This window comes from Aquarana catesbeiana, linkage group LG01 (genome assembly GCF_042186555.1).
Source record: "Aquarana catesbeiana isolate 2022-GZ linkage group LG01, ASM4218655v1, whole genome shotgun sequence".
In the NCBI taxonomy this organism is placed as follows: Eukaryota; Metazoa; Chordata; class Amphibia; order Anura; family Ranidae; genus Aquarana; species Aquarana catesbeiana.
In genome coordinates this window covers 953,937,464-953,959,606 of record NC_133324.1, presented here as the reverse complement: position 1 = coordinate 953,959,606, position 22,143 = coordinate 953,937,464, and the positions used below count along the sequence as shown (strand labels likewise).

Here is a 22,143-nt window from a genome sequence, read left to right as displayed (position 1 = left end):
TGGCTAATTGGGCCCAATTTGGACATTTTCACTTAGGGGTGTACTCACTTTTGTTGCCAGTGGTTTAGACATTAATGGCTGTGTGTTGAATTATTTTGAGGGGACAGCAAATTTACACTGTTATACAAGCTGTACACTCACTACTTTACATTGTAGACAAGTGTCATTTCTTCAGTGTTGTCACATGAAAAGATAGAATAAAATATTTACAAAAATGTGAGGGGTGTACTTACTTTTGTGGGATACTGTGTGTGTATGTATATATGTATATATGTGTATATATATATATATATATATATATATATATATATATATATATATATATATATATATATATATATATTTTTTTTTTTTTTTTTTTTAGTTAAAACTACACCATGAAATATGTATTGTAGCTAAGCTGTTTTGTTCATTTCTACACCTTATCACCGCTTGTGACAAGTTTGTTTAGTTACCATCAGTGCAGGGAAATTGGAAAGAAAACTTTCCTTTAAGGACAAGAGATGAAAGCAGCAAATTACACATTTAGGACAAAGAAGACCGGTATAAATAGCCATAAAGGAAGCTATGTATGCCAAACTGCAAGAGCCTTCCCCTAACAGGAAGTAGGGGGTCGGAAACGCCATCTATCAGCAATATATAATTAACTTTGTTGTTTTCACACCTCCACATAAGTTTTGTCGTCTTATATTTTGCTTTCCCTGGTTTACCCTTTCCCCTTTATTAATTTTTTACATAAAACATTTCTTTTATCATTACCTTATTTTAGACCTGAATACCTTATTTTAGACTCAATGACATAATCACTAGATCTCTGTGCTTCTCTGTGCTATGCGAGCAGATTGTGTCTGGTGGGAGGAGCCAGCAGGGTGCTGTACATGACTTCCTGAAAACATCCCAGCGCCCCGCCTCCGTTCTCCTCTCAAAGGCAAGCAGTGGGTGGGCTATTGGGAGGAGTTATGCAAATATCAAGATGTCTTCATGGGTGGGTGTCAGTCTGGATGGGTGGGCGCTCCTAGGCAGGTTGTATTTGCATGCAGACCACCCTAGGTAATGTTCATGTTTGATGCTGAGCCTCTATGATTTAACCACTTCAGCCCCCCGGAAGGATTTACCCCCTTATTGACCAGGCCATTTTTTGAGATACGGCACTGCGTCACTTTAACAATTGTGCGGTCGTGCGACGTTGTACCCAAACACAATTGACGTCCTTTTTTTTCCCCACAAATAGAGCTTTCTTTTGGTGGTATTTGATCACCTCTGCAGTTTTTATTTTTTGCGCTATAAACAAAAAAAGAGCAACAATTTTGAAAAAAAAAAAAACAATATTTTTGTACTTTCTGCTATAATAAATACCCCCCCCCCCCCCAAAAAAAAAATGTCTTCATCAGTTTAGGCCAATTAATATTCTTCTACATATTTTTGGTAGATAAAATCGAAATAAGTATATATTGATAGGTTTGTGCAAAAGTTATAGCGTCTACAAAATAGGGGATAGATTTATAGCATTTTTATTATTTATATTTTTTTTTTTACTAGTAATGGCGGTGATCAGCAATTTTTAGCGGGACTGCGACATTGCGGCGGACAGATCGGACACTTTTGACACTTTTTTGGGACCATTGACATTTATACAGATGATCTGTCAGAGCTAGGATCTGTTTGATTACATTGACAGATCCCCGTTCTGGCTCTCTGTGGAGCGATCGCGGGTGGCCGGCAGACATCGCGGGCTCCGGCGTCGCGCCGCGCGCCTGCTATTGCTCTTAAAGCGGACGTCGTACACCTACGGCGATTTGATCAGCCGTGCCAACCTGCCATAGTATAATGACGGCAGCTGGTCGGCAAGCGGTTAGAACTGAAATTGAAATCCAATGGCTGGAGAGGAAGAAAACTAGATGATGAGACGTCCTCCAGCCAGGAAACGCGCCGGGCTCTGACTTGCTGCAGCTTCTAATGCACATTGTGAGAAGCTCACAGTGTGCGGTGAAATCAGAGGAAGCCATTTCAGTCCAGGAGAGGAGATGGTACAACTGTGCAAGACTGAAGGGAAGGTTGGAGGTCAAATTTAAAACTGAAAAAAAACCCCATAAAAGCAAGTGCACTACCTCTATAGTGTTGGGGCACTTTTTCATGCAGCCCCCGACTCTTTCTTCTCTTACAACAGTTAAAGGGATTGTAAAGTCTCAAAGTTTTTCACCTTTTTTGCTGCAGCGCCCCTCCAGACCCCCTTTTTCTTACCGGAGCCCATTTGTTCCAGTGCCGTGCACGGCTCCAGCTGCTGGCTCTCATCTCATTGGACAGATTGATAGCAGCGGGAGCCATTGGCTTCCACTGCTGTCAATCAAATCCAGTGACACAGGGGGGAGCAGGGCCGAGTCCCACTGTCTGTGTCAATTGACTCGGGAGCGAGTGCGCACAGGTGCCCCCATGGAAAGCGGCTTTCCGTGGGGGCACCCAATGAAGGGGAGGAGCCAGGAGTGTTTATACTGCGGCAGGTTGGCTCGGCTGAGCAAATTGCCGTAGGTGTACGTTGGGCTCGTGCACAGCGATTTGTGGGCGCTTCCATTGGCCAGAGGGGGAGCTAATAAGTGCGTCTGGCGGACTCAATGTCCGCCAGCCACCCGCGATCATTCCCTGTAGTGTCAGAAGGGGGATCTGCCTGTATTAACAAGGCAAGTCTCCGTTTTGACAGGGGAGATCACACAGATCCTGTCTTTCTGCTATGCAGGAAGACGGATCTGTGTGTTGTCCCCAGTGATCCCATCCCCTATACAGTTAGAACACACAGCGAGGGAACACCATTAACCCCTTGATCGCCCCTGATGTTAACCCCTTCCCTGCCAGTGTCATTAGTACAATAACAGTGCATATCTTCATATCTAGCACTGATCACTGTAATAATGTCACTGGTTATCTTTATTATACAGGATTTATATAGCGCTAACAGTTTACGCAGCGCTTTACAACTTGAGGGTATACAGTACAAATATAATACACTTTAATACAGTAGGAATCAGAGGGGCCCTGCTCCTTAGAGCTTACAATCTAAGGTTCCAAAAAAAAGTGTCAAAAATGTCAGTTAGGTGTCCGATCGGTCCACCGCAATGTCGCGATGATCGCCGCCATTACTAGTAAAAAAGAAAGAAATAATAAAAATGCCATAAATCTATCTATTTTGTAGACGCGGTAACTTTTGAGCAAACCAATCAATACACGCTTATTGGGATTTTTTTTACCAAAAATATGTAGCAGAATACATATCGGCCTAAACTGATGAATAAATTAGTTTTTTTACTTTTTTTTTTTTTTGGAAATGTTTTATAGCAGAAAGTAAAAAATGTTTTTTTTTTTTTTTTTTCAAAACTGTCGGTCTTTTTTTGTTTATAGCGCAAAAAATTTAAAAAATTCAGAGTTGATAAAATACCACCAAAAGAAAGCTCTATTTGTGGGAAAAGAAGGACATTAATTTTACACAGTACAGCATTGAACGATCGCGCAATTGCAAGTTAAAGTAGCGCAGTGCTAAATTTGTGAAAAGTGCTCTGATCAGGAAGTGGGCCAAATCTTCCGGGGCTGAAGTGGTTAATGTCCCCCACTAGTTCTACAGGACATGTCTTAGCCTTACCTTGCCTCCAGCTTGTTTCCATCTCGGTGGGATTACAATCTGCTTATATATACATGTATTCCCTAGTGTTAGGATTTTCAGGACACCGCTTTACTGGTTATGGCGACAATAGTAACACGATATGATTGCCATGTCCTTTAAAAAACATTTATAAAATCAGTAAGGATCTGGAAGGTTACAGTTTGTATTAAAAAAAAAAAAGTCAATTTCTTTATGTAATTATAGTTTTCTGTCCCCCAGGGGACAACGTACATGTAGTACTTTGTTCCATCTTCCTACATGTTATGGAAGGCGAACTACGAGGCCAAACAGGATCCGCCCTCCCCCCACAGCCTTTCCAACAACGCAGCTGGCAAAGACACGACTGCACTGATAACTGGCTGCTTTTTTGCAACTCCAAGCATTTTCCTAATACCGGCAAGAGCAATGCAAAGGGACAGGAAGCTGACACGCCCCCTTCCCGTGCATTCCTCTTGCTGGTACTTGTCTCATGAAAGTGCTTACAGCCATTGACTCTCAATAGATAAGCGTCAGCTATCAATGTAGCGATCTCCTTGCTAGCTGTGGGGGGGGGGGGGGGGCTCATGTCTGATCAGGTAGCTTCCCTTTCACAGTACAGTAAATCCTTGGTTTGAGAGTAACTTGGTTTGAGAGCGTTTTGCAAGACAAGCAAAACGTTTTAGCAAATTTCGACTTGATATACAAGTAGTGTCATGTCACAACAGGGTATAAAAGAGAAGGGAGGCGCCTCTAAGTGTAGCAATATGGTTACATTTAATGAAAGTACAACATTTAGTAACTCACATGGTTGATAATTAAAAGAGGCACATTTAAGTATGCAGGAATCCGGGGTAAAGCGGTCCACATAGACCGTCCTCCGCACCGCCATCGAGGTCATCCCTTCCATGCTGCGTTCCACGAGCGCTCCAAGCCTCGCTTTCAGATCGCTCTACTGCAGGGTGGTCTTCCCGGTCACAATTTCAGACTGACAGCGGTGAGAGCCGGCGGTGAGGAGGACGGTCTATGTGGACAGCTTTACCCCGGATGCCTGCATACTTAAATGTGCCTCTTTTAATCATCAACCATGTGAGTTGCTAAACGTTGTACCTTCATTAAATGTAATCATATTGTTACACTTAGAGGCGCCTCTCTTCTCTTTCAGGGCTTGCTCATACTTGACTAAATTACTGTCGCACAACAAACGCTCCTATAGCGTTTGTATGGCATTAGTATGGACGTCAGACAGGTGTCAATGAGGTATAAAATGGGGCATTTTACAAGCGTTAAAACGCCCTATCCACGGTTTCGTAGCGTTTGATGAGCATTAAAACTGCTCCACAATGGAAAGTTACAAATTTTAACACGCCGCAACTGCATCAATACCGCATCAAAAACGCCTGCCAGAGCGTTTGCGTAGCATTACCATAAACTTGAATGGGAGGCATTGAAAGGCTTCAAACGCCTCCTGACTTGACATAAGGCTTTACTTTTGAAGCGACGCAACACTTAGTGTGAAAAGCACTATGTGCTGTCTATTGTATCTTGTGCATAGGCGTTTGAGGGGCATTTTTAATGCCTGTCAAACGCCTCTCAAATGCATGCTCTTAACCTCCCTGGCGGTATGATTATTTCGGATTTTAGGTGCTGAAAGCGGTACAATTATTTTGCATGGAAATTTGGCGTTTTATATTGTAGGTCTGTAATTCTTAACAATAACACACTTAAATCTGTCCAAACCAGAGTCTAGTAGATATCCCGGGTATGATAAAGTTTGAAACACAAAAACATAAATTATAATATAATAAATAAAAATAAATAATTAAAAAAATTAAAAATAAATAGTAATAAAATAAATTTCCCCACAATTCACTATCGCTCAATTCTGCAAGTGTTCTAATTTACTATCGCTGTTTTCTAGCTGGTCTAAAGCCACTTTTGACGTAAAGGGACACTTTTTGGTTGCTATGGACAATCTCCAGTTTCCAGGCAGAAAGAACAGTGTATATCATGTAAAACTGCATGCAGGGCATGGGCCAGAGCACTGGGGACAAAAGGGATGTGAAATCATTTCATACAGTACTGTAATCTGTAAGATTACAGTACTGTATGTGTTATGATTTTTACTTTTTTTTTTAATTTGCCGCCAGGCTCCGCCCCCGTGCGTCGTGACGCTCGCAGGGAACGGAGCCTGGCACGGAGAGGCTTCGGAGGAGGACGGAGCCCTCGGACACTGCGGGGGACATCGCAGGATCCCGGGGACAAGGTAAGTAAAGAGGCACCAGGATCCTGCGATGTAATCCCGAGTGTGGCTCGGGGTTACCGCTAATGGTCCTGAATTTTAACCCCGAGCCACACTCGGGAAAACCGCCAGGGAGGTTAATGCCAGTGTGAAGTAAGCCTTATACTCTGGAGCTCCTGCTGGATTTTGCTTCTAATCCCCCTGTGGAGTCTTCCATTTGTGGATGGACATTTTGTGGTTACACAACTGATCACATTGCTAGAATCTTTTTATATGGACTTTAAACTGAAGGACTTATGAAAAAATGCTTGTGGAACGAATCATTTGAGTTTTTATTATTTCTTCTGGGGAAATTCACTTTGATATACAAGTGCTTTGGATTACAAGCATGTTTCTGGAACCAATTATGCTCGCAATCCAAGGTTTTACTGTATCTAGGTAGATGGGACAAAGTATTACATGTACTTTGTTCCCTGGGGGACAGAAGACTTCTTTAAAGCGGAGTTCCAGTCATATATTTTTTTTTTTTTTACAGTATTCAGCTACAATAAATACAAATAACAACCTTTGGAAATTTTTTTTTTTTTACTCACCTTTTCAGGTCTGTTGCTAGGGGTTCCCTCGTAATCTGCCTCTTCCTCTCCAAGGCGCCTGACGTCATTTCCCAGGAGTCACTGGGCAACGCCGAGGGCTTCGTTGCCATCGCAACGAGGGGCGGGCACTTACGACGACGACGCCCATTGTGATAGCAACACCAAAAGTGTATGGCGCTGCGCCGTACATACAGCGCATGCGCGAGAGCGGGCGGTGCATGCTGGTCACTCAGCTGCACCAGAGCCCGGAAGATAGTGCCTTGTGGGATTCACATGCCCACAAGCACTATGGAAACTGCCACAAAAGAGGAATAAAAGATATATTTCTCTATGAAATCGGCAATCGAGCGCCGATTAATCACACAAACGTGAGTGCTCTAAATAAGCCTTAGAGAAAAAAATATACATTCTAAAAAAAAAAAAAAATTATAACAGTGGGAACTCCGCTTTAAGACCTTTTTAAGAAAAAAACAAGTTCTGAGGGGATCTACAAAGCTATGCCCTGTTTTCAGCGTATGGGGAATACTACAACATATTTTAATACCAACTGGGGGATGGATGCTTACTTGCCTATTCCCATATTTCTTATTTATTGTGCAGTCACTACATTACAGTAACTGTTGGATATTTTTTCCAATTGGTTGCTGTACATCATTTGTTTTGCAATGTATATGTTATGCTCTAAGTACAGGGATCTCAAACTGACGGCCCTCCAGCTGTTGCAAAACTACAAGTCCCACGAGGCATTGCAAGGCTGACAGTTACAAGCATGACTCCCATGGGCAGAGGCATGATGGGACTTGTAGTTCTGCAACAGCTGGAGTGCCACCAGTTTGAGACCCCCTGGTCTTAAGGCCTTACATTATCTATTTTCTGTGCTCCAACAGGTGTTGAAGGAAAGAAAATTGCTCGATTCCCCCATCAACACAGTCAGTGTTGATGGAGGAATCCCTGCTGCAGTGCTATTGTGCTCCCCATGCTCCCTGCTGGTAGAATATATATCACTGGCCTCTGACAGTGATCGTTAAAAAAAAAAAAAAGCGGACGGGCTGGTTGCTGCACTGAAGTCGATCGATAGATCAAATTCAGTACAACCAGCCTGCCCATAGATGGCTCAAAATTCTGCCGGTCCATGCTGAACTGGCTGCCCAAATTTCGATCCATCTATGGCCTGACTTAAAGAGGAGCTCCGGGGCTCCTTCAGAAAAAAATTAAGTCCGCAGCTACAGTATACTATATCTGTGGACTTTTAATATTAGGACACTTACCTGTCCACGAATCCAGCAGTGTCTTCACCCAAGACGATTCTTCGATCAGCTCATGGGTGCTTCCGCCGCCATTTCGGCTCACGGAAACCGGCAGTGAAGCCTTGTGGCTTCACAGCCAGTTCCCTTTTGCACATGCGCGAAGCGCTGCGATTTGTAAATGGTCCGAAGCGGAAGGAGGCGGGGGCCGACGGAAGTGGGAGCAGGGACCTGTCAAAACCCGGTACCCGCTCCTCCGCCTGAAAGGTGCCAAATGTGGGGGGGGGGGGGCTCATGTAGAAAAAGCAGTGCAGCAAACAAGACAAACAAGACAAAAACAAAACAAAACAAAACTAATCCAATAAATCAAAAATTAATAATAGGAGAGAGTCCATAGTGTAAAAAGCACCATCAAATGTCCATAAACGGTGGTCCTAAGGATGACAAACAGTGTGATCGTGTGACGGCCTCCACCAACATTGAGTCCTAACTGCTCACCTCAAAGAGTGGACCCCTGAGTATATCAGTCAGGTCACACAGGCAGTCCCTGCACAAGAGTAAATATACTGGTCAGCTGGATGGAGGAATCGCTGGAGACAGGTGTCCAATAATGGCATAAGATACCCTGTGTCATAGCCAATAACTCCGGTGGGCTTGTTATAAATCCTGGGGTTAGCTCAAACAGCTGCCAGACAAGCACTCCATCCCAGGAGCAAGCTGCTGCTTGCTCCTGGGATGGAGTGCTTGTCTGGCAGCTGTTTGAGCTAACCCCAGGATTTATAACGAGCCCACCAGAGTGGATTGGATTAGATTTGTTTTTGTCTTGTTTGTCTATGCGCTGCACTGCTTTTTCTACATTTATTTACTGGGATTTGATATTTTGGTTCTCAGTGTTCAGCTGCTGTTTTATGGGATTTTTGCGCTGATTAATCTTTGTTATAAATATCTTGCTCATGCTGCTGTCTGTATATCTGCTGCCACTTGTTCCTGACCATTGGCTTGTTCCTCAACCATACTTCTGCTTTATCCCAACCTGCAAGCACTTGTTACCGACCTTTGGCTTGTTTACTGACTATGCTTCTTCTGATCCCAACCTGCTATATTTGCTACAGGACCCCAGATTGCTCACCGCCTGGTGGGGTGATCCTGAGGACCGTGACCTGGTACTAACACACAGCAAAACCCATCTCCACCATCAGGAGCTCTGGTGAACACCGGTTAGTGGTTAGATCCCACACCTCAGGTGAGCCCCTGCCATCCACTAGGGTGACCTGTTTGTGTACTTATCCTGCTGGTCAGAGAGCCTCAATGCTGTTAAAGCTTCCGGTCTCTGTGCCTGACCCCTGACCATGACAGTTGCTGTCAAGAACTCTGTTAGGAATATCCTTTAGTTTAATTCCCTTTATGGCTTCCTGTGTTGCCTTGGTTGTTCAATTGCTCTGAATTCCCCAACACTGCAGGTGTGAACTGCTAGTTCTTCTCCTCAGGTGGTTTAAGATCTCCCCATGCTACAATAGGTTAACTTCTTTCTCATTTGGTTTCCCCTTTGTATGACCTTCATGCACACACTATTTTCAGTGTCTAAGTCTAATGAGTGAAGGGTTTTCTCATGTATGTCCCACGTCTTCCTCCCAAAGAGTCACTCTTCTGTTACTAGCCCTGTACTTCTCTGGAGTCCAGTTGCCATCTTAAATTGTTACTCTACTATGGTTCCCCATGAGGATAGAGGTAATCGTGAAGGTCCACAGTGGTTCCTGCTGTGTAGAGGTTGTTTCTTCCACTATTCTAGCTGTAATCTTTTGAGGAAGATTTCTTAATTTCTTCTACGCGTTAGTTCCTCAGCAGAGGACCTCTTCTTTTTTGGATGTGTCCTGAAAGATTCTGGAATCCCATGCTAATATTCCTGCCTAACCCCTTTTCTACCCAATGGTTGTTGATTTCCTTACCCTCTTCTTATACTGGTGCTCAAGGTAGGCCTATTGAAAGTTTTTTTTTTCTTTGCTCAGGATTAACCTATTGAACCTTAGCATGCTGGGACCTGTTGTGTAGAGGTTACTTCTTCCACTATTCTATCTGTAATATTTTGAGGAAGGTTTCCTAGTTTCTTCCACCTCTTAGTTCCTCAGTTGAGGACATCTCCTGTTTTGGGTGTGTCCCAAAAGATTCTGGAATCCCACTGCTATTTTGCCAAACCCCCCTTCCTACACAATGGTTGCCGATTTCCCTACCCTCTTCTTAGAATGTTCTTCAAAGTAGTACTATTTAAAGTTTCTTTTTTTTTTCTTGGTTAAGATGAACCTATTGAGCCTTATCATCCGTTATCTTCCAAAGCGGTGGGGGTTAGTAGAACAAAAGGTTGTCACAGGCACTCATCAAGAGTGGCCATCTATGCCTGCCCTTTCCGCCCAGTTTCTCCATTCATAGAAACCTTTACTACAGCTTCTATGAATGAAACGTGACCTGTGAATGGAGGGGTTTAGACCTTTCAGTCATCTGCCCGCCCTCCATTCGTAGACTGTTTTTCATTCATAAAAGCTGTGGTAAAGGTTTCTATAAATGGAGGAGCTGGGTGGAAAGGGCTCTAGTTGCACTCTCTTGATAAATGATTTTGACAACCCCTTGGTTCTATTATCCCCTGTCGCTTTGGAAGGTTATGACAGCAGGGTTGGGGGGGCATCAAAGGAGGAAGATTTTGGTGAAAAGAGGACACAGCAGCACAATGCAAATGCCTCACCGAAGGTAAGTAATGTCCCTTTTGCTGATTTTTTTTTTTTACTTTTTTGTTTTAGGTATATTTAAGCTTTAAAGCATCCATTCTCAACCTTTTTACCTTTGGGGAACCCTTAAAAAAATGTCATGTCTTGGGGAAACCCTTCTAAAACCAATTCATTGGAAGTCAGTGGGAAAAATGTCCACCTTGGTCGGCAGTTTGAAGAATGACTCCCTTAAAGTAAGCAAAAAGGATAATTGATGCCATGCCACTGACTCTGTCATGTTGTGTTGGCCCCAGAACTACACAGACACCCTCAAATGGGTGTCCAATTAGCTATTGTTTAAGGAACCCCTAGCAATCTCTGGAGGAACCCTAAGGTTCCACGGAACCCTGGTTGAGAATGGCTGCTTTAAAGGGTATTCTTTTATATTTGCTGGAGTTTTCCGTTAAGCTACGGGACAGTGAACAGCCAAGTGATTTCTTTTCATGAGAAAAGGCCCGTGTTCAGATAATCCCAATAACAACCTCCCATCCATCACTGCGGAGTTTCTGATGCCGTTGCTGCCGTATAATTGGATTTGTTTGTGCAGAACCGTGATAGGACAGCTGGCAGTAGATTGCAGCGACACATGTCATCTGTGGATTAGAGCGATCTCCCAGGCCGTGATGTAAATTCAGATAACACATGAAGAGAGGTGTGCAGAATAAACATCCGCTAATATAGGAGAGGGGACCAGGGCGTCATTCATAGAGGAGACCGGCAATGACATGACTAGGCATGCGCCTCATTAGAGAACCAAGGACCTCATCATGTCCCCTTCATAAACCTTTCAATGACATCTTCCTAATTACAACTTTCCTTTCATTCTTCCCTTTACAAATAAATTGCAGTATATCTGAAGCTGAAACTTTTTTTTTCTTTTTGGATAAAGTAAGGGAGGGTTAAGGGTTCATTTTTTGCCATCTTGGGGAAATTTTCTCAGACTTCCTGTTCTCTATCAACAACAAGATGTGAGAGGAAATGTCCCCAAAGGAAGGAAAATACACTTGGTTGTCACCATGACTAGTATTGTCACCTGTTCTGATGACAACTCAACATTTTTGATTTCCCAGCACCCTCAGTCCCATGGTGTAACTAACTATAGTCATAGCAGCCATGGCAGCTGCTATAGGGCCCAGAGTGGGAGGGGGCCCCCTTAGAGAGGTTGTTAAGTGTGCATAAAATGATAACATGGATCCAGTCAGGGCTTTTTTTCTCAGAGAATAGGTGCAGGAACTCAACCATTACCGCCACACTCACATACCTGCCAAATGCCATCAACTAGTAGCTCTTCCCTCTGCATACAACCCCCTCGCTCCACTACCCTCATTCCCCCCACCCCTTAAAAGCTCCACCATCTGTCATATATCTTACCTTTGTTGAAATATTAAGCTGAAACACCTATCCGGCTGTAGTACCTCCCAGCATACTATACTATACTACAGTCACTTGCAAGGGAGATTATGCAGTAAGAGCTTCAACAACTGGTCACCAGGGAAAAAATGGAGACCACAGAGGGTGCAGCCTACCACACACCCTCTCCTGCCTATGACTGCGCTAAACCCATGGAACCTGTTCTGTATCTCCCTGGTCCCTGTCCGGCACTCAGTGGGATCTGGGCAGGAGATCTGAACTGTGGGAGCTACTGGGAGATAATCTATCACTTGTAAACGCAGAAGCTGGATAGTGATAGTGGTGAGCAGGGAGCAGAAGACCTGAGCCAGAGGTGGTGGAACTGAGTTCCCCCTTAGTTCCTGCTGAAAGCCCTGGATCCAGTACTGTATCCCTAACCCTGATCCCAAACTGTCATTACTAGAAAAACGTTCTTGCTTTGTAGAATGAGTAGATACAGTATAGGACCTGAATCCATATGGGTGGATGGAACTCGAGAACCACAGATCTTATCAGACATTTGATACTTATCTCTAAGTTCGGAGACAATCTGGCTATACACCGGTAAAATTTCACTTGAAAAAGAATTGTTTTTGACATGTCCGTTCAATTCCCTAATAGTTATTGGGGTCACAGATTGTTTTTGACCATAGCGATAACGAATATCAAAGGAGAAAGAAAAATTTTGCCAAGCAAATGAAATTCTGCGACTGTGGTTTTCATTCAAAGTGTAATGTACATATGCATCCCGAAATGTAGAATGTAGAATTCAAAAATTGGCATGGCAATCAAACAGAGCTTTTCTGGGTTTTCATCCGAAATGTCTTGAGTCCATAATAGTACTATTAAATGCCCTGACGAATAATTTTTCTGAATTTCTATACAAACGTTGAAATTAAATTGTACTGTTGTACAATTTCAAATCCCTGGACCAGCTCTGTGAGCACTGACAGCTCAGTATCCGCAGAGATACTATAAGTACAGCGTGGACCAGGAGTGTGGAGGGTGGGTGTTTGGTATTACAGTGTCTTGAAAAAGTATTCATACCCCTTGACATGTTCCACATTTTGTCATGTTACAACCAAAAAAGTAAATGTATTTTATTGGGATTTTATGTGGTATACCAACACAAAGTGGCACATAGTTGTGAAGTGGAAGGAATATAATAAATGGTTTTATTTATTTTTTTACAAATAGATATGTGAAAAGTGTGGTGTACATTTGTCTTCAGCCCCCTTTACTCTGATACCCCTAACTAAAATCTAGTGGAACCAATTGCCTTCAGAAGTCACCTAATTAGTAAATAGAGTCCACCTGTGTGTAATTTAATCTCAGTATAAATACAGCTGTTCCGTGAAGCCCTCAGAGGTTTGTTAGAGAACCTTAGTGAACAAACAGCATCATGGAGGCCAAGGAACACACCAGACAGGTCAGGGATAAAGTTGTGGTGAAGTTTAAAGCAGGGTTAGGTTATAAAAAATATCCCAAGCTTTGAACATCTCACGGAGCTCTGTTCAATCCATCATCCGAAAATGGAAAGAGTATGGCACAACTGCAAACCTACCAAGACATGGCCGTCCACCTAAACTGACCGGCCGGGCAAGGAGAGCATTCATCAGAGAAGAGCCAAGAGGTCCATGGTAACTCTGGAGGAGCTGCAGAGATCCACAGCTCAGGTGGGAGAATCTGTCCACAGGACAACTATTAGTTGTGTACTCCACAAATCTGACCTTTATGGAAGAGTGACAAGAAGAAAGACATTGTTGAAAGAAAGCCATAAGAAGTATTGCTTGCAGTTTGTGAGAAGCCATGTGGAGGACACAGCAAACATGTGGAAGAAGGTGCTCTGGTCAGATGAGACCAAAATGGAACTTTTTGACCTAAAAGCAGAACGCTATGTGTGGTGGAAAATTAACACTGCACATCACCCTGAACACACCATCCCCACCGTGAAACATGGTGGTGGCAGCATCATGTTGTGGGGATGATTTTCTTCAGCAGGGACAGGGAAGCTGGTCAGAGTTAATGGGAAGATGGATGGAGCCAAATACAGGGCAATCTTAGAAGAAAACCTTTTATGCAACGTACACACGATTGGACATTCCGACAACAAAATCCATGGATTTTTTCCGACGGTTGTTGGCTCAAACTTGTCTTGCATACACACAGTCACACAAATCTTGTTGGAAATTCCGAACGTCAAGAACATGGTGACTTACAACACGTACGATGAGCCGAGGAAAAATGAAGTTCAATAGCCAGTGCGGCTTTTCTGCTTGATTCCGAGCATGCGTGGACACATGTGCGTCAGAATTGTGTACACACGATCGGAATTTACGATTTTGTTGTCGGAAAATTTGAGAACCAGCTCTCAAATTTTGTGTGACGGAAATTCAGATGGCAGATGTCCGATTGAGCCTACACACGGTCGGAATTTCCAACAACAAGCCCCCATCGAACATTTTCCGTCGGAAAATCCAACCGTGTTAACGGGGCATTAGAGTCTGCAAAAGACTTGAGACTGGGGCGGAGGTTCACCTTCTAGCAGGACGACCCTAAACATACAGCCAGAACTACAATGGAATGGTTTGGATCAAAGCATATTCATGTGTTAGAATGGCCCAGTCACAGTCCAGACCTAAATCCAATTGAGAATATGTGGCAAGACTTGAAAATTGCTGTTCACAGACGCTCTCCATCCAATCTGACAGAGCTTGAACTATTTTGCTAAGAAGAATGGGCAAAAATGTCCCTCTCTAGATGTGCAAAGCTGGTAGAGACATCCCCAAAAAGACTTGCAGCTGTAATTGCAGAGAAAGGAGGTTCTATAAAGTATTGACTCCGGGGGGCGCCATACAAATGCCCCCCCCACACTTTTCACATATTTATTTGTAAAACAATTTGAAAACAAAACCATTTATCATTTTCCTTCCAATTAACAATTATGTGCCACTTTGTGTTGGTTTATCACATAAAATCCCGATAAAATACATTTATATTTTTGGTTGTAACATGACAAAATGTGGAAAATTTCAAGGGATATGAATGCTTTTTCCAAGGCACTGCAGTTCACCTTTATTTTCTTTCTGTAAAGGTTAACTAACACGTTAGGTTTATAGAGTAATAGACAAGAGCAATTTTTTTTTTTTAACTCTTTATATAAGTTTGCAAAATTCATTTTTTTCAATCATGGATGGTCCCTTCCAAGTTGGTAAGATGACTTTTTTTTTTTAATTCTCTTTTATTCGTTTTATGGAGAAGTTGAGTTACAAAACAGGGCCTTTTGGGCATACCCAGGCCCAGAAAAGCATACAAAACAGATAACTGAACAAGGTACAGTGTACCAACCACTATACAGTATCTCACAAAAGTGAGTACACCCCTCACATTTTTGTAAATATTTTATTCTATCTTTTCATGTGACAACACTGAAGAAATGACACTTTGCTACAATGTAAAGTAGTGAGTGTACAGCTTGTATAACGGTGTAAATTTGCTGTCCCCTCAAAATAACTCAACACACAGCCATTAATGTCTAAACCGCTGGCAACAAAAATGAGTACACCCCTGAAAATGTCCAAATTGGGCCCAAAGTGTCAATATTTTGTGTGGCCACCATTATTTTCCAGCACTGCCTTAACCACTGGGCATGGAGTTCACCAGAGCTTCACTGGTTGCCACTGGAGTCCTCTTCCACTCCTCCATGATGACATCACAGAGCTGGTGGATGTTAGAGACTTTGCGCTCCTCCACCTTCCATTTGAGGATGCCCCACAGATGCTCAATAGGGTTTAGGTCTGGAGACATGCTTGGCCAGTCCATCACCTTTACCCTCAGCTTCTTTAGCATGGCAGTGGTCATCTTGGAGGTGTGTTTGGCGCCGTTATCATGTTGGAATACTGCCCTGCGGCCCAGTCTCTGAAGGGAGGGGATCATGCTCTTCTTCAGTATGTCACAGTACATGTTGGCATTCATGGTTCCCTCAATGAACTGTAGCTCCCCAGTTCTGGCAGCACTCATACAGCCCCAGACCATGACACTCCCATCACCATGCCTGACTGTAGGCAAGACACACTTGTCTTTATACTCCTCACCTGGTTGCCGCCACACACACTTGACACCATCTGAGCCAAATAAGATTATCTTGGTCTCATTAGACCACAGGACATGGTTTCAGTAATCAATGTCCTTAGTATGTTTGTCTTCAGCAAACTGTTTGTGGGCTTTCTTGTGCATCATCTTTAGAAGAGGCTTCCTTCTGGGACGACAGCCATGCAGACCAATGTGATGCAGTGTGCGGCGTATGATCTGAGCACTGACAGGCTGACCTCCCACCCCTTCAACCTCTACAGCAATGCTGGCAGCACTCATACGTCTATTTCCCAAAGACAACCTCTGGATATGACGCAGAGCATGTGCACTCAACTTCTTTGGTTGACCATGGCGAGGCCTGTTCTGAATGGAACCTGTCTTGTTAAACCGCTGTATGGTCTTGGCCACCGTGCGGCAGCTCAGTTTCAGGGTCTTGGCAATCTTCTTATAGCCTAGGCCATCTTTATGTAGAGCAACAATTCTTTGTTTCAGATCCTCAGAGAGTTCTTTGCCATGAGGTGCCATGTTGAACTTCCATTGACCAGTATGAGAGAGTGACAGGGACACCACCAAATTTAACACACCTATTCACCATTCACACCTGAAACCTTGTAACACTAACAAGTCACATGACACCGGGGAGGGAAAAAGGCTAATTGAGCCCAGTTTGGACATTTTCACTTAGGGGTGTACTCACTTTTGTTGCCAGTGGTTTAGACATTAATTGCTGTGTGTTGAGTTATTTTGAGAGCACAGAAAATTTACTGTTATACAAGCTGTACACTAACTACTTTACATTGTAGCAAAGTGCCATTTCTTCAGTGTTATCACGTGAAAAGATAATAAAATATTTACAAAATGTGAGGGGTGTACTTACTTTTGTGACATACTGTATATCCTCAGGTACACCAAGGCAAAATAAATGAAAAGGGGAGGGGCAAGCAACCATCCTCCTCAGTACCCCAAGTCACGAAAAAGGATAGATACTACCACAGATTGCGACAATAACCAGGTGGCACACCAGACTCCGCTGGCTCAGATGTTCCTATAGAGGCCCATAAGTCTCTTGTGACGTAAAGTCACTATTTAAGTCAATGATGGCCCAGCATAAGATTCATTTGTAGTGACCGAGTTAATCCATGGATCCCAAAATTTATGGAATTTCTTGTATTACCGAATTTAGCAGAGATTTCCGAAAATCCAGAGTTGGTGCCATAGTTGCTTTCCATTTTAGAACAATGGCCTTCAATGCATAGAACAAGAGGAGGGTAAGATGACCTTTTAAGCATAAAAATAACAGATTTACCAAAGAACTTTGGAACGTTTAGGGATGCTTAGGTCACCAGGACTACCCAATGGACAGTTTTTAGGTTAACAAATATTGGGGAGCTTCAAAGCAGTGAGATGAAGTTGACCTCCAACCAGAAATCATAACATAGCAGCATGTGGCAATAAAAAAAACATCTGTTCCACCATGCCCAGGGAAGGAGAGGTAGGAAGGAAGGAAGCCCAGGTTATTTAATTTGATTGGGGTGTAGTAGAGCTGTTGATAGGTTGAAAGGTGCAGTTGAATTACTCTGCCTTAAGATGAAATCATGGAGCCCTTATAGCAGTGATTGTCAACTTATGAGCTAAAGGGGGCCTCAAATGGGGCCCCTGACATCATCAAAAGGCTGCACGTAATGTTCAATATATGTACTGCCAGAGAGCTTATTAGAGAATGAGGACAGGATATATTGTTGGCTGGGCAGATGCTGCAGAGGACAATACAAAATGGGGAACATGTTACATGAGACTGGTAGAGATCAATGCTATTACCCCAATCAATATACTCGCTATAGACTGCTAAGGGTGCAAGAGCTGAACATCATATTCCAAAGGGCTGCATTCGGCCCTCAGGCCACAGGTTGGGCACCAGGGCCTTATAGATATCTTCAAACTCCAACCAGTCCTGCTCTGTGGGTTGGAATGACTGTGTGTGCCATTTGGCTTTGGCCTTTGGTATCTGGAAGATGAGACAAGGGCCACTTAGTTTTGGGAAACGTGTTTTGATCACTCTCAGCATTCTATCTGTTGTTCATCTCATTGGACTGTGTTATTTTTGGCAGTGCTCCAAGGCTTATTCCACCCAGTTCCTGGACACGTTTGATGCGCATAACATGGCGGTGGACGCAGTACGGTGGAACCCATTCCATCCCAAAGTCTTCATCACCTGTAGCTCGGACTGGACAGTGAAGATCTGGGAACATAACATCAAGTACGTATTACCAGCCTGGTATTTGGAACTCCAGTCTTGTCATAGCAAACCTTTTATCAAGCGTTATGGCAGATACTCACCTGCTTCTGTTGTGTAGCAGTTGTGATAGGCTAATTCCTGCTGAATCTTGGCGAAATGAACATTAAATGGGAGAGTACTTTCATTCCGATCACATGATCAGTCAGAATATTTTCATAAGCTATATATCACTTTATCACACACTACCCAGGACAAGAATCTCATCTAAAATACAGTGCTAGGCCTAGAGCAGTCAGCACCTGGAGATTGGTAGGGATGTCACATTCCATGTTATGGGATGACTTGCAGCTGGACAGGAAGTGAGGGGAAATCTCTCTAAAGCTGGCCGTAGACGGATCGAATCATGGATGGGCAGGCTGAATATACCCAAGTTGATTGATTGATCAACTTGGGTACAACCAGCCTGTGTTCTCCCCGTCCCTTCTAGGAGAACACAATGTCTCTGTTAAAAGGTGTTCTGACTGTGTTGATGGGGGAATCGAGCGATCTACTTTCCTGCAAACCGTGGTTGCAGGTAAGAAAATCGCTCCGTCTATGGACGACAAAGTGGTTGTAAACCTAGTTACACCACTTTTACCTACAGGTAAGCCTATAATAAGGCTTACCTGTAGGTACTGGAAATATCTTCTAAACCTGCACAGTTTAGGAGATATTTTCCATATACGATTGCGCCGACGTCATCGTCGCATGCGCACTGAAGAAAGGGCACAATCGCGCCGTTTCTAAAGGGTCCGTGCTGTGACCGGCGGCTCCCGGGCACATGCCAGTCACAGAGCCGGAGTCCACGGCCCCGGAAGGAAGAGGGGTGAAGATGGATGAGGCCACCAGCGGGGACAGTGGGACATTGCAGGCTGCGTTTGCAGGTAAGTGCAACATAATGGGCTAGTATGGGATGCATACTAGCACATTATGCTTTTACTTTGCAGAGGAAAAAAGAGGAAGTAAAACCCATCAGGGGGAATACAAAGGGATGCACATAGGGGGAATACAAAGGAGGTGCACATAGGGGGAATACAAAGGAGGTGCACATAGGGGGAATACAAAGGGATGCACATAGGGGGAATACAAAGGAGGTGCACATAGGGGGAATACAAAGGAGGTGCACATAGGGGGAATACAAAGGAGGTGCACATAGGAGGAATACAAAGGGATGCACATAGGGGGAATACAAAGGAGATGCACATAGGGGGAATACAAAGGAGGTGCACATAGGAGGAATACAAAGGGATGCACATGGGAATACAAAGGAGGTGCACATAGGAGGAATACAAAGGGATGCACATGGGAATACAAAGGAGATGCACATAGGGGGAATACAAAGGGATGCACATAGGGGGAATACAAAGGAGATGCACATAGGGGGAATACAAAGGAGGTGCACATAGGGGGAATACAAAGGAGGTGCACATAGGAGGAATACAAAGGGATGCACATGGGAATACAAAGGAGGTGCACATAGGGGGAATACAAAGGAGATGCACATAGGGGGAATACAAAGGAGGTGCACATAGGGGGAATACAAAGGAGGTGCACATAGGGGGAATACAAAGGGATGCACATAGGGGGAATACAAAGGAGGTGCACATAGGGGGAATACAAAGGAGGTGCACATAGGGGGAATACAAAGGGATGCACATAGGGGGAATACAAAGGAGGTGCACATAGAAGGAATACAAAGGGATGCACATGGGAATACAAAGTAGATGCACGTAGGGAGTGCAAATAGGAGGTACATAGGGGTAAGAGCTTAACTGGTAAAATATGCAGAAATGGTTCTTACTGCTTATGATCTGACCCTATAACGATCTTCCTTTAGTATTAGTACATCGTATATAATACACTATATTGGCAAAAGTATTGGGACGCCTGACACCCACATGAACTTTAAAGGCTAGTTTACACTCGCTTCAAAACAAGGCTTCGGACACACTTTGTTAAAGCTCTCTGAACGCAAGTCAAAGCTCCTGTCACTAAATAAAATGGTTAGCTTACAGTCCTGTTTACACCTTGCTTTTGCTTGGTGCTTTGATGAGCCTTTGGTGAAGCTTCAAGCGAGCTTTGCCATAGACTTCTATGGAGGCTTTGAAGCACCAGCTACATGGGGTATAGTTCTTGAAGCGAAGCTGAAGCAAAGCAAAAGCAAGGTGTAAACAGGACTGCAAGCTAACCATTTTATTTAGTGACAGGAGCTTTGACTTGCGTTCAGAGAGCTTTAACAAAGTGTGTCCGAAGCCTTGTTTTGAAGCAAGTGTAATTGGGTTGAGGTCAGGACTCTGTGCAGGCCAGTTCCTCCACCCCAAACTCGCTCATCCATGTCTTTATGGACCTTGCTTTGTGCACTGGTACGCAGTCATGTTGGAACAGGAAGGGGCCATCCCCAAACTGTTCCCACAAAGTTGGGAGCATGAAATTGTCCAACATGTCTTGGTATGCTGACACCTTAAGAGTTCCCTTCACTGGAACTAAGGGGCCAAACCCAACCCCTGAAAAACAACCCCACACCATAATCACCCCCCTCCATCAAATGATTTGAACCAGTACACAAAGCAAGGTTCATAAAGACATGGATGAGAAAATTTGGGGTGGAGGAACTTGACTTGCTTGCACAGAGTCCTGACCTCAACCCAATAGAACACCTTTGGCATGAATTAGAGCGGAAACTGTGAGCCAGGCCTTCTCGTCCAACATCAGTGCCTGACCTCACGAATGTGCTTCTGGAAGAATGGTCAAACATTCCCATAGACACACTCCTAAACCTTGTGGACAGCCTTCCCAGAAGAGCTGAAGCTGTTATAGCTGCAAAGGGTGGGCCAACTCAATGTGGAACCCTACAGACTAAGACTGGGATGTCATTAAAGTTCATGTGTCCCAATACTTTTGACAGTATAGTGTATGACTTTGTGTATAGCGAAGGAAATTGTGTCACTGTGCTACAGACAATAATTCCAATGTTCCAGTCTCATTTATTGACCATGATCCCCCCAGTGCCTAGGAAGGTATGAGCCGCCACTTCCAGCTCACACAAGTCCTCCATCCACCTCTGCTCCTCTATTAGTGGTGTCCTCACTGCTCATTATGTACTTTTCCTTTGTGCCTGCCAGTCAGGGCAGTTATATTACCGCTACTGACCACCGACTTCCTCTCACAGGACTCCCATGTTTGTGTTTGACCTAAACTCTGCAGTGGGGGACGTAGCCTGGGCGCCATACTCCTCCACCATCTTCGCCGCCGTTACCACCGATGGCAAGGTAGGTCACTACTTCTACACTGCTGATCTGTACATCTTCTGATAACGGGCTGTTTGGGATCTGTACATTGAATGTTCATGCTGATGAAAGGAATCGCTAATACAATCCTGCTGTTCTCAGCTGTATAGAGAAATTTCATAATTATTCATGATTTCTTATAGTTTATAGAATCATTACTAAGCGTGGAACACTCTAAAAAGTCCAAAATTGCTGTCTGTGTCCCCAGCTGGGGACATTCTCCCTAGACAATCACTGTTCTGTCCTAAGGAAAAGCATATTATCATAGAGTGTAAGCTCTTGTGGCGCAGAGACTGATGTGACTGGTTTTGTGTACAGCACTGCACTTTGTCAGAACTATATAAATGTAGAATAATAATAGTGTGTGACTGTGGAGGGACATTAGAGTGTAAGCTCTTCTGGTACAGAGACTGATGTGACTGGCTCAGTGTTCTCTGTACAGCACTGTGGTATATGTCAGAGCTATATAAATGTATAATAATAATAGTGTGTGACATTGGGGGGACATTAGAGTGTAAGCTCCTCTGGTACAGAGACTGATGTGACTGGCTCAGTGTTCTCTGTACAGCACTGCGGTATATGTCAGAGCTATATAAATGTATAATAATAATAGTGTGTGACATTGGGGGGACATTAGAGT

The 22,143-nt window shown here is 43.7% G+C and overlaps 1 protein-coding gene across 1 annotated transcript in view; it reads left to right on the top strand.

Moving 5' to 3' along the window:
• The window catches only part of DNAI1 (dynein axonemal intermediate chain 1), a 241,688-nt gene that overhangs the window by 98,731 nt on the left and 120,814 nt on the right, over window positions 1-22,143 (top strand). The window contains exons 18-19 of the mRNA XM_073611715.1: window positions 18,050-18,198; window positions 21,386-21,485. Of these exons, the coding sequence (XP_073467816.1) occupies window positions 18,050-18,198; window positions 21,386-21,485 (249 nt within the window). The remainder of the gene's footprint in view (window positions 1-18,049; window positions 18,199-21,385; window positions 21,486-22,143) is intronic.